The following is an 18,261-nucleotide window of genomic DNA, read 5'->3' as shown; positions in this document are numbered from 1 at the left end:
GGTCAGGATCGATTTCGGGATCATGGGCTCAATGTTCTCGAGGATGGATATTCTGACCTCGTGTTCTAGTTCGATGAGACTCGGGGTCGATCTTCAACCCCTCGCGTTCCGAGCCCGATCTGTCATGCAATAGTCGAGCCCGATTTCGACTGTATACAATATCCTTATCGCCGAACTCTGAAATTTGTTACATGGATTTAAAGCAACTTGGCACTGTACTTTTCTACTTCCTCCGGTCTACTTTAATTGATTTAGTTTTTTTTTGTGGTTCACAATATTTAATTTTTATTAATATCAAGAAGGAATTAGCTTTTTTTTTCCAAAGTTGTCCTTAGAGTAAAATGTGTAGGAGTATTTGTTGTATTTATAATAAACAAATTAAGATTAATTTGGTCAATTTTATTGATAATTAATGCTAAAAGGCGGATTTCTTAATATGTGTGAAATAACCTAAAAATCAATTAAAGTAAATCGGAAGAAGTAAAATTTAAGTGTGGTTAACATCATAAATCCAATGCTGAAAAAAAACATCATAGAGCCAATAAATTTCTAAATTGGAAACCTACGTTGAATTCAATCGACAAATATAATAGTTAGACTTCAATAAATAAAATAAGAATTGAAAGCATTATTCAGATTATGCATCAGGTGTGCTTTATAAATTAGTAGGAAGATCCCACTACATCATTTGAAAGGATTTACTATAATTATTGACTTTATCCAACAAAAATAACTATAATTCACAGGAATATATAGAATAGAAAAATAAACAATTGTACCAAGCCCGCATTAGGCAGGACTTTGGAAAGTATTCATTTTTAATACCTAGCTTTAGTAACTGTGAAAATATTTTTGCGTTTTCTTTTTTGACCAGTTAATATAAGTTTTACATTATCTTTCTAGTTATGTTCACATCCTGGAAAGGTCCAGCTGAGCTTCTAAAAGATGGAGCCTAATCTGTTTGAACTTTATCGGTTTAAATTCCAAGATAGTAACATCACGGGTTAGTAACTAGGTTTTGAATTTAATTCTATATATATTCAGTGAACTTCTTAATATAAATATAAAATTTAAATTAAACTGAGTTCGGTCAAATCTGTACCTCCTCCATCCCTGACCCCTCCCCCGAACATGTGGTATTATTTTATGTTTGAAATTGAATTGAGAATGTAGTGCAGATTCGCTTAATGAAATGCATCTATTAAATATCGATCCCAATGATCATCTAATTGTATGGTCAGAATTAGGTACTAGCTAGAGATAAATTCTAATTTGGAGATAGAATTTACTATTGTATATCTCCTGTTTGGTTGTAGATATTAATTAATATTGATATAAATATTATATCAAAATAATGGTTTTAACTATCCTATATATAATGTGGGATTGTTAATCTCATAGGACTTCGGCCAATGTATCCGGTGAAATGAGGTAAGTAACTTTAGGCTAACAAGGAGTGGAGTAAATATTCATCGATGCTTAATAAAACGGTACAGTTAAATTTATACATAGTTTCTAGATAAGTGAATTAATTTAATCCTGAGATAAATAAATAATTGAAGAGTTACGCAATACTTAGCCTTAAGATATAGACGAAACAACAGAAGCAACAATTCTGGGAACAAGGTTTCCGGGCTAACAACAAAAGAATCGAGAAATTAGAAGATAAGATTGGATTGAGCTTTGTATAAAATATAGTATAAGTTTGCTAGAAAATTCATCTCCTTTACAATGACAACTGAGCTTACTATTTATAGCTACGAAGAAGGTCCTAAGGTCCTGCCCTTCTTTAATGTCAATTATGAGGGGCATTGTTGAAGATGTAACGGTGAACATAAATGTCAAATTTCTTGTAACGGATAACTGCTCTTAATGCTATGAATATTCTCTATTGAATGCTACCGGGAGAAGAGCATTTATCACATCTTTATGAGCATTATTCTTCTCGGTGACAAACAATTGTCTTTAGTCGTCAATCATCTCCCTATCTTGAGTTCTATGTGTCCCTTTCTCGGACGGCCATGTGTCATAACATATTTTACCCAATACAGATAGTCCTCCTGCTTTTCGGTGACATAACATTGTATTACCCGGAAGTTGGTAGAAATACGTTTATCGCGGTAATTACTATAATTCCCTCTGAAGGCTTCTGACGGTTGATTAGACACGTGTCTCTCCGCATTTAATGCCTCGAACACGCGTCTTCTTATGATTCAGCACATCTTTCGCCGATTATCGAGGTAATCCTGGCCATGAATTTAGCCGCCAAAACTTTTACTTATACGTATCACCTTCCACCCTTATACTTCATAACTTTTCGAACTTCCTTCATCTAACTTCCATATTGTTTCTTCATCTTTGTTCTAATTCTCTTCAAACGAAAGACCCTTTCTTTCCTACAATGGCTTCTTCCTCGAAACGTACTGGTTCCTCAAAAAGGAAAAATAAAGCCGAGGACTTTGCTCCTCCAATAGTGGGCTCCATCATCCCTAGAAGTCTTATTACCACAAAAGACTTCGAAGAGAAATTCCCTACTGCTAATTCTCGTACATGGGCTGTTAGCAGGTATCCTTCTTCCATACATGCTTCGAGCATTCCTGGTGTGAAGGAAGACTGTCACTGCCATGACTTAGAAATTATCGCTCCTAACCTATCGGAGCGAGTCACCCTTCCCAAGGAGGGTTTTACATATGCTTACACGTATCCCTTTACTTTGGGTTCGTTTTCTTTGAGCGGACAGCTTAACTTCATGATTGCGGAGTTTTGCCTCCGTTACCAAGTGTGTTTGGCACAAGTAAGTCCTTTTGTGTGGAGGACGGTTGCTTGCCTTCGGCATTTGTACCAGGAAGCTGGAGAGGAGCTATCCTTAGCTCACATGATGAATCTTTACTCTCCCAAAATCTTCCGCGGGGGAATGATAAATCTCTGCAAGCGTGGCCACCATGCTTTATTGTCTAGCATGGATGATGAAAACAACCGTGGATGGATGGAACGGTTCGTTGCAATTTCCACCGACGATCATTCTGGAACGACCTCATCCTTTTCGGCCGCTTGAAACCACACTCGTAAGCTCTTTATTTAGTATTTCCATTTATTAAAAAAATTTCAATGGCCGTATTGATCCTTGATCCTTCGTTTATTTCAGCAACTCGATGGGTTCCACCGGTGATTGAAGGTTTGGACCGGTGGGTACGAAAATTCTTGGACGTTATGACCCCTAAGACTCGCTTGTGGAAAGAACTGGCCCCTAAATACGGGTGGAAGGCCAAGAATCACGGTAATTCAAACTCATCTTGTTTCAATTTTTCATGTAAAGAACTTGATTGATCTCTTCTAACCTGACTATGAAATTAGGTCTACCCGCGTGCTCTGTTACTGTTCCCGAGGAGGATGTCTTGGCTAACCCTGCTGATACATGGAGGCTGCTTCAGGAGGCGCTTACTCGAACAGGTGGCTCCGGGCCTGCTTCGAGAACAAATACTTCTTTTCGGAGTCCTCGGCTGGAAGACAAACAACCAAAGAGAAGAAGCTACTCTGCAATCGGGGAAAAGAATAAAAGGGCAAGGATCGATGCCTCTGAGTCATCATGGTGACTGGGACTCCTTCCGGGCCGGTCATAGACACTGTGATGATTGATGATGATGAAGAAGCTATTGATAAGGGAGCTTTTCTATATAGAAGATGACAATCCTCATCATCTCAACAAGATGCTCAACCTGTTGAGAAAGATACACCAACCGAGGATGATGCCTCAGCACTTTGGGAAGAATTTGATTTAGTAGATAATGTCAACTCCCATTTTCGGGCCCTAATTATTTTTTCTGGTACTGCAGAGCTGAGTACCGGACCCTTGTTGTCTTTGGTTGGCGAGCATCCAACAACCAGCACTGCATTTGACGCATCTGCTTCTCACTCTTCAATTCCATCAGCTTCATCTCCATCTTCACTAACATCAGTAATTGCTACATCACTTCCATCTTTATCCATTCTTCTACCAGCAATTGCTACACCACCTCCGTCGGCCGCGTCTGACCACGAATAAGAGGTTCCTCTTCCTCAATCCCCAGTTCATGGGAATTTGGGACAAAATTATGCTGCCCCTTCTGAAGATCCACAAAGGAGGAGGAACGTTACTCTTTCGGTCTCTACCGGATACAACTTGCTATCCAGGCTGGTGGAGCTTGCTAATTATCTAAAGCCTTTGGCTTCAGAGAAAGACTGGGAAAAGATTCAAGCACTCTCGGGAGAGTGTTTGTTGAACAATGCTATGCATAACGCCGAAGCGGTACATTTCTTTCTTCCTTTATTACTTCTCCTATTTTTGGATGGGAACATCTCCTGAATTTACCCTTATTACTTTGTAGGCCAACTTTCTTGCTTCTGAGGGCCTTCAGAGGTTGATACGTGAAAAATAATAGATTATCTCCACACGGGATCAGCCTTTGGTAGAGCAAGAGCAATATGTTGCTCGCCTTTTGGAACTGGAAGCCAAAGTCGCTGAGGCTGTTGTATTGGAAGCTCGTTTGTGGCAGAGTGAACAAGAAGTAGTATCCCTTAGCCAAGAAATTGGCCCTCTGAGGGTTAGATTTGACAAAGCTAGGGCCAAATGGGTTGAATTCCATAACATCATTCTTGCTGCAACCGAACGTGAGGCTGCCTCCGCTGAAAGAGTGATTAACTTAGAGGCAGCCTTGAACTCCAAAATTGAAGAGCTTGCTGCAGTGGGAGCGAAACATGCCCAGCTGGAAGAGAAGTACAGGAAAACTATCGAGCATAATAGGCTCTTTAGTTCAACAATCCGCGACCTTTATGTCAGCCTCAAATCTGTTAGGTCCGCTCGGGAAAACCTTTCTACCGAGGTAACCCAACTCAAAGAAGAACTCAAGAGCCGAGCAACTTCCCTCGTTGTTGAAACAACGTATTCGATGTACAGCATGAGGAAAAAAAAAACCTTGGAAGATGCCAAAGCTGGTGTCATTGATTTTGATGCCAAAATTGTTAAGGCCCGCGAGCTTGAGTTAGCTGCTAAAAGTGGACTCCCATCGAGGTCTGATGCACATGGTCCTTCTGGTTCCAATTTCGAGTTTTCGGGAACTGAAGAAGAATCGGAGGGTGAAAATGTTGAGTCATCGACGGATCCATCTACTTCTTTCGGGGGCGCGGACACTTCTCTTCCTCCTGGTTTCGCAGACAATGCAGTTGAGCTTTTATTTTCTTTTTCCAGTTCTCGTATCTATGCCATTTTGTCATATTTTTGTAAATAAAAACATCTTTTGCTCAAGTATTGTTTGAGTCTTCACATCATTAGAATATTCATGCAAGCCTTTAATCTTTGCATTTTCTTTAAGAATTTTGTGCAGACTTTTTTGCGTCTTATTATGTGAAACTTTTGGGTGTATTTTCCCTAAAAGTATTTTTGATTCCGAGCATAAATGCTTCCGGAACCAACCCTTTACTGTGAGGGATTTTATAAGAGAGGGCCCTCTTATGTTTATGGTGCTCTTGAAGAGGATATCTCTTGTTCATTACGGCACTAGCATTTGAAGTACTTGTTTAACTTTCAAATGACAAAGTTAATTCATCATTCAAACAAGAAAAAAGATAAAAATAAAAGGATTTCATTTTATTCCTTCTATTTTCAATAAATACATAAGCACTTGCTATGCTGAAAAGAAATTTCTATTACTTGTGACTAACATTTACAACTTGTTTCTACGGGGTTTTTCGCGCAGTCCCCGGTTCTGATGATGTAATTATATTCCGATTTTTTGTTCCCGGTCGACGTGGTAGTCATTTTTTTCGTATCCTCATATCATTCCCCCCCAGTGTTTGAATGTGAAGAACACGAATTGGAAAAGTGGAAGTCTTGTATCTTTGAAGATTCCACTAATACATTGCTAGATAATCCTTAACTTGGTAACACATTTACTTCCCCTTAGGAATTTATGCTATCGAGCGAAGAACTATCTAACAATCTTCTAGTGGTTTGTGCTCGTGTATGAACAGATAACCTTTGCTCAATAGCAAACTTAACTTCCCGGTGGGAATTTGCTATATAGCAAAAGATTATCTAACAATCCCCAAATGGATATCTGCTTGTGTGCCTTGCTATTAAAGGTCTTATTGTTGTTGTCTTCGCAATATGCTTTCTGTTGCTGCTTCGCTAAAAACCTTGCCAGAAAAACCCAATTGGGACAAAAACTGAACGAAGGGAAAAAGAGTGCAGCACATACTTTCTGATCGGATAATGTTCATCACCAATAATATCTTTTGAGATGTGCCACGTTCTAATTGTTGGGAAACTTCTCTCCTTTCTTTTTTCCAACTCGTATGAACCCTTTCCGGTGATAGCTGAAACCCGGTAGGGGCCTTCCCATGTTGGACCTAGCTTCCCTTCGTTGAGCTCCCGGGTATTGTGAGTTACGTTTCTTAGGACCAAGTCACCTACTTTGAAATAACGGAGGTCGGCTCCATTCTTTGCTTTTGAGCTACCATTCTTACATATGCCAATTCCCTGCATTCATCGAGCAGTTCCAAGTTGACAAGTATTGTTTCGTTGTTTGATTCTTCTTCTGTCTGGAATTATCTCAAGGTCGGCTCCCCTACTTCCATCGGGATTAAAGCTTCTGCACCGTACACGAGGGAAAAAAGGGTTTCCCTGTGCTCGACTTGGCCGTAGTTCGGAATGCCCGTAGAACTCCGGGTACTTCCTCGGTCCAATTTCCTTTAGCTACTTCCAACCTTTTCTTGAGGCTTTGAATAATTATTTTGTTCGTCGACTGTGCTCGGATGATAAGGGGAAGATGTGATCCTCTTAATTTTCAAATCTTGGAGGAACTTTGTAACTTTTGCGCCAATAAATTTTGGCCCATTGTCGCATGCTATCTCTTTTGGTATTCCGAACCTGCAAATTATATTTTTCCATAAGAAATCCACCACTTCGCGTTCTCATATTTTCAGATAAGGACCTGCTTCCAACCACTTAGAAAAATAGTTAGTTAAATTAAAAGAAATCTTACCTTTCCGGGAGCCGGTGGTAATGGTCCGACGATGTTCTTTCCCCATTTCATGAATGTCCACGGAGATAGGAACGAATGTAAGGGTTCTGCCGGTTGATGCACCAGTGGCGCGTAGTGTTGACACTTATCAAATTTCTGCACGAATTCCTTGGTGTCTTGTTCCATACGGGGCTAGTAATATCCTGCCCTTACCAGCTTTAACACCAAGGAATCTGCGCCCGAGTGGTTTCCGCATATCCCTTCGTGGACCTCTCTCATGACATAGTTAGCTTTGGACGCTCATAAGCATCGGGCCAGCGGGCCTTGAAAAGATTTTCTATACAATTGACCTCCCTTGAAGCTATATCGCACTGCTTTGGCGCGCAACGCCCGGGACATTTTGGGGTCTTCAGGTAGCTTCCCATGTTTGAGATATATGATAATTTCATTCCTCCAGTCCCAAACCAGAGTAGTTGAATTTACTTCGTAATAACCATCTTTATCGAGGACTGAGTTCATCAGTTGTACTACTGACCCAGATTCTGATCCCTTTGTTTCTGTTGATGATCCTAGGTTTGATAATGTGCCTGCTTCTGCGTTTTATTCCCTTGGGATATGAGTAATTGACCACTCTTGGAATCGTGCTAGAAGAGCTTGAACCTTTACCACGTATTGTTGCATGCGCTCCTCTTTGGTCTAGAAGATCCTGTAGACCTGATGTACCACTAGCTGTGAGTCGTATTTGATTTCGATAACCTCGGAATCAAGTCCTCGGTCCAACTTGAGTCCTTCAATCAAAGCTTCATACTCTGCTTCATTGTTAGTTAAATGGACTGTCATGATGGCTTGCCTCGGGGTTTCCCCCGAAGGCATGATTAAGACTATACCGAGCCCGGACCTTTTCACATTGGAAGCCCCATCCGTAAATAAGGTCCAAACACCTGATGTCGATTTTAACATTATCATTGCTTCCATGGTTTCCTGAGGCAATAATCCCGAACTGAAATCGGCCACGAAGTCAGCCAAGACTTGCGATTTAATTACAGTCCTCGGCTTATATTCTATGTCAAAATAACTCATTTCGACGGCCCATTTGGCCAATCTACCCGAGAGCTCGGGTTTATGGAGAATGTACCGCAAAGGGAAAGTAGACACCACGGCTATCGGGTGGCATTGGAAATAGGGCCTCAGCTTTTGAGCGGTGACTACGAGAGCTAAGGCCAATTTTTCCAAATGTGGGTAACGAGTTTTTGCTCTCGATAAAAGATTACTAACATAATAAATAGGAGATTGCGTACCTTTATCTTCCCAGACTAAAACCGCACTTACCGTACCTTGGCTACCTTGTCAACCTTCGTAGCAGCTTCAGTCACTTTCTTGATAGATTTTCTTGGTGTTGCTTTTACCTTTGTTGACTAGGAGGTATTTTTCGCAGGAAGCTCAGGTGCATGGGTAGTTGTTTTTGAAGGAGGGGTTACAGTAGAGGTGGAAATGATAGGAACAACATGAACAGTAGGAACATAGGAGGATGTACTAAGTATATTGGATGATATCGAATGAGAAGGAGCAGGTGTGGTTGTGGGTTCTCTTGAAGGCTTGGCATTTTTCTTCGATTTGGGCTTCAAGATTTTAGGTTTTGCTTCAGCCTTGGTTGATGATTTAGGTTTAGAGGGTGTTTGATCAGCTTTAGGCATGGTGATCAGATGAGAGACTCGAGAAGAGAATAAGAGGGTTAGTTCTTGATAATTGCTTTGGATTCTTGCTTAGGGTTTGAGAGAAACAGTGAGGTTAGAGAAGCTGATCATAAGAGCCTTTTAAAGGCGTTACTCCTGATTTGACTAGAAGAGAGAAGGTGACTGAATTTGAGTTCTAACGGGACTCTTATAACGGTTACTTTGACTGTAAGGTTTTCATGAGTAATTGATCTCTAATTGCTCAAGGATTGCCCCTTGCTCTTTGACTAGAAGATGATTAGAAGTGATGCTAATGGAATTAAAAGTCTCAGTATAGCAGTAATTTTAGAATGTAAAGTCCTAGTGACTTAAGACAGTATGGCACATACCTGAATCAAAGAACCAACTCCTTAGAAACTCCTTATTCGTTTCTGCAATAAAGCTTCAGCACTTCATATTAGTATCATGCAACACAGTTATCAGCCAGATTTTCTAAGCAAGTGTGTGAGCTTAATACAAGCATAAAGCTAAACCAAACACATTGTACTTAACTATCTACATCTTATTATGCCTTTTCTAACCAATCACTGGGAGTCAACTTAGTGGGAGGAGTTGATTAGACCTAGTTCTAGTCTATTTCTTTCAAAGTGATCCCTACTCAGAGCTTTAGTAAAAATATCAGCAATTTGATCTACAGTTTTACAAAAGTTAATTGAGATATTCCCCTTTTCAACATTGTCTTTGAGAAAGTGATGTCTAATGTCAATGTGCTTGGTTCTCTTGTGCTGACATGGATTTTTAGCAATGTTTATGGCACTGGTGTTATCACAGAAAATGGGAACACAATCAACAAATAAACCATAGTCTCTTAGCTGTTGTCTTAGCCATAGTAAATGAGCACAGCAGGATGCTGCAGCCACACATTATGCCTCAGATGTAGATAAGGCCACTAAGTTTTGCTTCTTGGTTCCCTAAGACACCAGACAAGAACCTAGAAAATGAGATGTTCCTGAAGTGCTTTTCCTATCAACATGAAAACTTGCATAGTCAGCATCAGCATAACCAACTATATCAAAGTTATACCCTCTAGGATACCATAGACAGAGGTCAGGGGTTCCCTTGAGATATCTTACTATCCTTTTGACAACCTTCAGGTGAGATTCCTTGGGATTTTCCTGAAATCTTGCACATAATCCCAGACTAAACACTATATCAGGCCTGCTGGCTATGAGGTACAACAGTGACCCAATCATTCCTCTATATAGCATCTGTTCCACACTTTTCCCTTCTTCATCAAGGTCCAGCTTTGTTGCAATGGCAATGGGGGTATTAATAGACTCAGAGGAGTCCATGTTGAACTTCTTCAGTAATTCTTTGATATATTTCAACTGATGTATCATGGTTCCAGTAGGTGTTTGCTTTATTTGCAGCCCCAGAAAGAAAGAAATTCACCCATCATGCTCATTTCGAACTTATTTTCCATCATCTCAGCAAATTCCTTGCACGTTGCTTCTTTGGTGGCCCCAAAGATAATGTCATCCACATACACTTGCACAATTAGAATATTCTTCCCTCTGCTCCTTAGAAATAAAGTGTTGTCCACATTTTCTCTTATAAAGTTGTTGACTAAGAGGAATTTTGAGAGCCTTCCATACCAAGCTCTTGGAGCATGTTTCAGTCCATAAAGAGCTTTAATCTAGTTTGAACACATAGTCAGAAAATTCTTCACTTTCAAATCCAAGAGGTTTTTTGACAAACACTTCCTTCTTCAGGTAAGCATTCAAAAAGGTACTCTTTATATCCATCTGGTATAAAGTGAACTCCATGTGGGCAACAAAGGCTATCAGCATTCTTATAGCCTCCATTCTAGCTACAGGTGCAAATGTCTCATCATAGTCAATGCTCTCCTCTTGATTGTATCCCTGAACCACTAGTCTGGCCTTGTTCCTTGTGATATTTCCTTGTTCATCCAACTTGTTTCTGAATACCCATTTGGTACCTATGACAATTCTGTTCTTGGGTGTATGTACCAGGTGCCAGACCTTGCTTCTCTCAAACTGATTTAGCTCCTCTTCCATGGCTATGATCCAGTCTGGATCCTTTAGAGATTATTTGATGGTCTGAGGTTCAACCTGTGAGAGGAATGCTGTGAGTGCACATAGATTTCTTAGAGAAGACCTGGTTTGCACCCATACATTTGGATCAGAGATGATATTCTCAAGAGGATGTGAGCTTTGATGCTTCCATGGTCTGATTTGTATACCCAGAGAAGATTCACCCGGGGAGTGACCCAAAGGAGCAAGTTCAGTAGGTGTGGCTTCATTAGTCTAGTCAACAGCTAGAGTAGTTCTTTCTTCTTCTTGTTCCTCATGATCACTGTTAATTTCCTTGTGGTTTTCAGATCCATCTTCATCAGATTCCTTTGTATCGCCATCACCAGTGAATCTTATGTCATAATCTTCATCCTGCAAGCCTTTCTCAGACAAATTGTTATATTCATCAAAAATAACATGAATATTTTCTTCCACACACATAATTCTTTTATTAAAATCCTTATAGGACTTACTATGTGAGTAACCCAAGAAAATTCCCTCATCATTTCTGTCATCAAACTTGCCTAGAGCTTCTTTCCCATTATTATGCACAAAACATTTGCACCCAAAGGCTCTTAGGTGAGTGATGTTGTGTTTTCTTCTTCGAAGTAACTCATAGGGAGTTTTCTCAAAAATGGGTCTGACCATGCATCTATTTAGCAGGTAGCAAGCAGTATTGATTGCCTCAGCCCAGAAATTATTAGGCAGTCCACTAGCAATCAACATGCTCCACCCCATGTCTTCGAAGGATATATTCTTTCTTTCTACAACCCCCGTTTTTTGTGGAGTTCTAGGTGCAGAGAAATTATGGTCAATGCCATGTGAGCCGCAAAACACAAGGAATTTTGAATTTTCAAATTCAGTTCCATGGTCAGATCTTATACTTAAAACATTACATCTTAGCTTTTGTTGAATCATTCTCACAAATACACAGAAGGCATCAAAGGTTTCATCTTTGGATCCCAAAAACAAAGTCCAGGTATACCTGGAGAAGTCATCAACAATCACAAACACATGCCTCTTACCTCCCCTGCTCCTTATTCTCGTTGGTCCACATAGGTCCATGTGAAGGAGTTCTAGAGGTTTAGAAGTACTTACAAATTTCTTAGATTTAAAGTATGACCTAACATGTTTCCCTCTAACACAGGCATCACATACCTTGTCAGAGGTGAACTCAACTTTAGGTAGCCCAAGGACCAAGTCCTTTGCTGCCAACCTGTTGAGTTGAGTGAGACTGGCATGTCCTAGTCTTCTATGCCATAGCAGTGGATAATCTTCCACTACACTCAAGCATGTGTACTCACTCTGGGGAAGTGACATAATCGATATCTTGTAGACATTGTTATGTCTCTTACCCTTTAACACAATTTCATCAGTATCAAGATTAGTGACAGTGCATATTTTGGAATTGAATTTTACCCCATTTCCTTTATCGCACATTTGAGAGATTCTAAGAAGATTGTGTTTAAGGCCTACCACGTAATAAACATCTTCTATAGCATGATAGAGTGACTTTCCAACCTTGTCAATACTTGTTATCTGGCGCTTTTTCCCATTTCCAAATGACACACTCCCTCCTTGGAAGATTGTCAGTGAGAGGAAGTTTTTCTTTTCTCCAGTCATATATCTTGAGCATCCACTGTCTAGATACCAGTACTGATTGTTTCCTCTCACCTTAGCATGCACCAAAATTCACAAGTTAGGAACCCAGACAAGCTTGGGTCCCTTTTTGTTGGAAAAGGATGAATCAGATCCTTTCTTGCCTAGAAGGGGAGAGGATTAGAAGTTATTTTCTTGTTAACATTAATCCACTTAGTATGGACAAGAGGATTAACCTTTGGCTCTTCTTCCTTCTTTACATTTTTAGCAATACCAAAGGTGTTTCTAAACTGAGCATGAATTAAGGCAGGACAAGTGTCTCTAAAGTGTCCTACTCTTCCACAATGAGTGCACATGTTATTATAAGAAATTTATACATACTTTGGGTCAAACTTAGGGACATGTTTTCTGTAGCCAATTCCAGATTTGTTAGAGCTACAGTTTTCATTCAACCAATTTAAGGCATCAGAAGATCTATGTCATTTGCTTAGTCTAGAGAGTTCATAATTAGCCTTTTCTAGGTTTTCATGCATGACATTATTTCTACATTCAGCATTACAAAAATTATCATTAGCAATTTTTAATTCATTTCCAAGCTTATCCTGCAGATTACTCATTTTTCCTTTGCTATGTATATCAAGAGACTTCTCATTCTCAGAAGTAAGCTCAAGAACCTGGTTCTTAAGATCTTTGACCTATTTCTCTAAACTAGCTTTGTCAGATTCAAACTCTTTGATATCAAGTTTGACACAAGAAATGTTGCTTATTAGATAATCAGTACTCATTTTATCCATTTCATTCATTAAGGTCACAATTATGGCCATAAGTTGTTTTTTGGACGTAGTATGAATATTTTCTTTCAAGTCAGATTTACTTACCTGGTTTGCTTCATCTTCAGTTTCTGAATCAGTCATGGCCATCATTCCTATCACTTCTTCCTCTATTTTGGATTCTTCAATCGCCATCAAAGCCATTTCAATGTTTTCATTTCCAACGTTAGTTTCCAAGGTCATATCATGAGTAGAGATACAAGAGGATACTCTGAGGAGAGTGTTTCTAGACATGCTTTTGTAGAGCAAGTTCTTTGCTTTAGTATTTTTCTGAACTAGCTGACGATCTTCCTCATTATATTACTCTTCTCTTTTGTTGCACTTGTTACCTTCACTATCCAATTTGGTTGGGAAAAGTGGTCCATGACTGACAATTACCCATTGGTCAAAGTCAATAGCATGTAAGAAATGTTTCCATACGTAGCTTTCATTCATCATAATGATGTTCATCAAACAAATGAGGTCTTCCAATGTGCATTCCAAGTTGTACTGGGGTTAGGTCTTCACAACTTGGTGTTCCTCAATCACAGCATAGAGACTTATAGCCTCATCCTCCTTTTCTTCCTCTTGATCATTTCCACTATCCTCATATGTTGCCAAGAATGCTTGCTTCATTGCTTCAGTAAATCCTTTGCCAAGGATTTTTCCTTTGTTGGAACCCTTTTCTCTCATCTTCTCCCGTTTCTCTTTTTTAGCTTGTTCTTTCCTCAGCTCAATTTCCCACATTGGGTAATCCTTGACCATATGATCCAGCTTGCCACACTTGTAGCACCCATCATAATTAGCTTTGTCGATCTGCTTGGGCTTACTACTAGTCTCTCTCTTTGATGCAATTTTGGAATTCTTCATGAACCTCTTGAACATGGCAAACATTGCACGATAATCATAGTCAGATTCATCATCCTTAGACGCTTTAAGAACCAAGGTCTTATCCTTCTTTGGTTCTTCCTTGCGCAGTTCTATCTTTCTCATTTAATGAGTTTTTAAGTTTCCAACCAACTCATCAAGTGAGATTTCGTCCAATTCCTTGGTTTCCTGGATTGCAGTGACTTTTGATTCCCATGAAGCTGGAAGGATTCTTAGAACTTTGCTAACCAACTCTTCTGAGGAAAACATCTTTCCAAGTGATTTTAGTTCATTTGTTATTATAGTGAACCTAGTTATCATATCATGTATGGGCTCAAACTCCTTCGTGGATAAAAGCTCATAGTTTCTTATGAGTAGTTCAATCCTTGATCTCTTTACTTGGTTTGTTCCTTCATGAGCAGTATGGAGTACATCCTATATCTACTTCGCATTACAGCACACACAAATTTTATTGTACTCATCAGGACCAAGTCCACAGATAAGGATTTTCTTAGCCTTTGCTTTCTTCCCCATCATTCTGTAATGTACTGCCACAAATTCAGAGGGGTCCTTAGGAACTATTTCATTTTGTGCATTTTGTTTAGTAGGAATCAAAGGACCTTGGTTCACTATGGTCCATAGTTCGTAGTCTTCAGCTATTAGGAAGCCTTCCATTCTTGCTTTCCACAAACTGTAATATTTTCCATTAAACAGGGGTGGCCTGATAGTTGATTGTCCTTCATTAATTTCGAGTGGAGCACTCATCTTGCTTCCATGATCTTTCTAGGTGTTAGTCGTGTAAATGAGAGAACCTGCTCTGATACCAATTGTTAGTTTGAGTGCCCGTATGGATTACTAAAGAACTTGGTTCTTTACCGTGTTTCTTAAGTGTAAAGTAAACAAGCAATAAAATGAACATAATGATTTTTACGTGGAAAATCACCCGGCTCAAACAGTGCAAAAACCACAACCTACCACGTAGGAGTTTCAACTCCAACTCCACTAGAACAATGAGCCAAAATGTATCAATTACAAGACTGTAATTAAATACTCTCCAGTACTCCTACTACTCCTATTTGATTCACAAGTTACTCTAACTTGTAAAGCAAAATACTCACTCTAACTCACTAATTGTTTATGATACTTGATTACAACTCAGAAACACATTCACTAGACTTACTCAGAAAGAATACAAGGCAAGTACTCAACACAAGTAAACGACTTATCACTCTTTGGTTGATGTGTAAAGGATGGTTTAGAAGTCCAAAGTTAGTCCTATTTAAACATGACCTGAGATCTTCTAGGAGTCCAATTCAAAGTCAGCTTCCTCTTTGATAGGACTCCTACTGTTCCAAGGATTCCACACGCTTTGGAACTTTAGTCTCTGACTGAATTATCCATATCATTTTTAGCAACGACCCTTATCACTTATAGTAGTCATCATCCACCAAACTCGGACATGGGTAACTTTGAGATAAAGTTACTGTCTTGTACAGACGTACAAGTATCACTCAGGAGGAGTTGATTCTTTATCCTGAGTGTATAGGCCAAAATCCATCCTTAGGATATTTAGTGTAATATGGTATTAAAAAAAGAGTCAGTTGAGCTCGCCCAAGATGCAGCGAAGGCATTGGCCGAGGTGCCAACATAAACCGTAATCGAGATTGTCACGACCCAATTTTCCCTCCGTTGGGTATCGTGATGACACCTAGTCTTAGGGACTAGGTAAACCTAATATTTACTAAATAACAATAATAATTAAATAACATCTAATAATTTTCGAAATAGAAATCTCTATAAAATTTATAATTCCCAAAACCGGTAGTACAAGTCATAAGCTCTACAGAGTTTGCTACAATTTACTAAATACAACTATTTGAAATAAAGTAAACAATGTGAATATAAATCAGAAGGTGACTCCGAAGCTTGCGAATGCAGCAGCAGGTTTACCTTGAGTCTCCACAGAAACAGTCCGCACAGCTAGCTAATGATCAACTGACTTCGAAATACCTGGATCTGCACAAAAATGTGCAGAAGTGTAGTATGAGTACACCACAGCGGTACCCAACAAGTATCAAGACTAACCTCAGTTGAGTAGTGACTAGGAATAGTCAAGACACCTACTAGACTAAATAACCTGAACAAGTATAAGTATAGGAACAACAGAGTATAGTTCTACATAAAGACTATGCGAAATGGCAAAGAATACGGTAATTTCAGTAAGAAAGGAAAACAACAACTATCAGCAGAACACCATAGTAATGACATAGAAGAACGAACGGAAACACAGCCTAAATCCGATGAACACAATTAAAAGAAGGGCAGGTAGCAGCTAGATGAAAACAACCACTTTCACACTAGGTTTTAGTCAATAAACTCCATGAGGTACCGAACCTCATACTATTCACAACTCACGGGTCCCAATACCTGAATCCTAACACTGGGCATCTTGTGCCCTCATTACACTTCATAACCGTACTGACGACTCACGTGCCAAATAGAGCCATTCTCACATAGAAGGCAAGTAACAAGGGTGTGCATCTATACTCAGCAATATCAAGAAAAACCTCTAAACCGATAAGAGTGCTCAACTACGTGTATGCTTGTGCAAGTGTCCTTACATAATTCATGCCAGCTAATAAGTAAAGGAAAGGAAATGGACATCACGTAGAATATTTTCTCACAACTTTCCATAAGATAAAACTCACACAGGTAAGTGTACCACTACACAAACATCAACAACAAGAATGCCCCCAGGCCATCACAAGTCATCACAGATCAATCTCTAACATAACCCACCTTGTCTCGCCACGTGTGCAATAGTAAAATAAATGCCCGCCTTGTCTCGCCACACGTGCATAATAATGTTCACACCTTGTCTCGCCACATGCGCAACCCACATATATATATCCTGCCTTGTCACGCCGCATACGCAAATATCAATAGTAATAATAGCACGACAGAAACCTCGTGCAACCCAATAACACTCGCACGACAGAAACCTCATGCATCACAATAATAACAACCGCATGGCAGAAACCTCGTGCATCATAACAACAACAACCGCACGGCAGAAACCTCGTGCATCACAACAACAAGTATAACATCAACAATAACAATAATACAAGGGTACGACAAATAAGTCAACTCAGAGATTCCAGAACTTAAAGAAATGGAGGAACTAATTTACAAGGAGTAGCCACAATCGGGGAATGCTAGTCATAATAAAAACATCTCAACAAGAAAGGAAATACTATGTAATAATGGTCCACAATATACAGTTCGACAACGAGAAAGCTAACACAAGTCGAATAGATACAACAAATTCAGCTAAGAAGAAGCGAATGAAAGGTAACCATAACCTCAATTAAGGCTGAACAATTACAGAAGAGATAGTAATAATTTCAATTAAAGATAAGCAGTTAGGGAAAGGATAACATGGAAATAGAAAGGTAACAATTTCAGTTAAGGCACATACGAATCAAATAAGCAATAAGAGTGAATCATGAAGCAATTAATTATAATTAAGCAGGTAGAGGTGAAACTAGTAATTAAGAAGCGTAATCATAACAAGAACAACTGCATATTCAGTGAATACAAGGGCCTAAGGACCCTAAAAGGCCAATTTTCCAATAATAAGTCTGAGCATGTACTCGTCACCTCGCTTACACGGACTACAATTAGCATTAAGACTCAAATCCTAAGGGGTAGTTCCCCCACACGAAGTTAGGCAAGATACTTACCTCAAAGAAGACAAACCGATACTGTAAAATGAACTTCTCGGGTGAAATGACCTCTGGACGGCTTAAATCTAACCAAAATAACTTCAAAGCACAAATAAAACTCATAATAAACTATTCCGGATCATAAAGGCTCAATCTTTATCAAAATCTAAAAATTGACCCAAAAATTGACCCCCCGGCCCGCACCTCGGAACCCGACAAATTTCACAAAAACCCAAACACCCATTCCGATACCATTTCGTCCCTCAAATCATGATTTTTCATTTCGAAAACTTTCTTTAAAAAAATTACTATTTTCCTCAACTCAAAACACAAATTAAATGATAAAAATGAAGATAAAATCATGAAATATATAAAATTCTAGGTGAAGAATACATACCCAATCGTTTTGCTTGAAAACCCCACAAGGAAGCTCCCAAAACCGAAGTCTAAAACTCAAAATATGAAGAAAATGGCCAAACCCTCGACTTAAATGATTC

The 18,261-nt window shown here is 39.3% G+C and overlaps 2 protein-coding genes across 2 annotated transcripts; both read right to left on the bottom strand.

Annotated features, from left to right (window-relative positions):
• Positions 1 to 10,362: 10,362 nt before the first annotated feature.
• LOC138897311 (uncharacterized mitochondrial protein AtMg00820-like) lies at positions 10,363 to 10,749 on the bottom strand. Its single transcript, XM_070183274.1, has one exon. It carries the CDS (start codon positions 10,747 to 10,749, stop codon positions 10,363 to 10,365), a length of 387 nt encoding a protein of 128 aa, XP_070039375.1.
• A 3,731-nt stretch (positions 10,750 to 14,480) lies between these two features.
• Positions 14,481 to 14,804, bottom strand: LOC138897310 (uncharacterized). The gene has a single exon (XM_070183273.1). It carries the CDS (start codon positions 14,802 to 14,804, stop codon positions 14,481 to 14,483), a length of 324 nt encoding a protein of 107 aa, XP_070039374.1.
• Between the last annotated feature and the right edge of the window lie 3,457 nt (positions 14,805 to 18,261).

Source organism: Nicotiana tomentosiformis, chromosome 8 (genome assembly GCF_000390325.3).
Source record: "Nicotiana tomentosiformis chromosome 8, ASM39032v3, whole genome shotgun sequence".
Classification (NCBI taxonomy): domain Eukaryota; kingdom Viridiplantae; phylum Streptophyta; class Magnoliopsida; order Solanales; family Solanaceae; genus Nicotiana; species Nicotiana tomentosiformis.
Note: the sequence above shows the minus strand (reverse complement) of the source record. Positions and strands in the feature narration are given on the sequence as shown.

Coding starts and splice junctions, on each gene's coding strand:
- LOC138897311 (XM_070183274.1), bottom strand. CDS start 10,749: ATGGAAGAGGAGCTAAATCAGTTTGAGAGAAGCAAGGTCTGGCACCTG.
- LOC138897310 (XM_070183273.1), bottom strand. CDS start 14,804: ATGAGTGCTCCACTCGAAATTAATGAAGGACAATCAACTATCAGGCCA.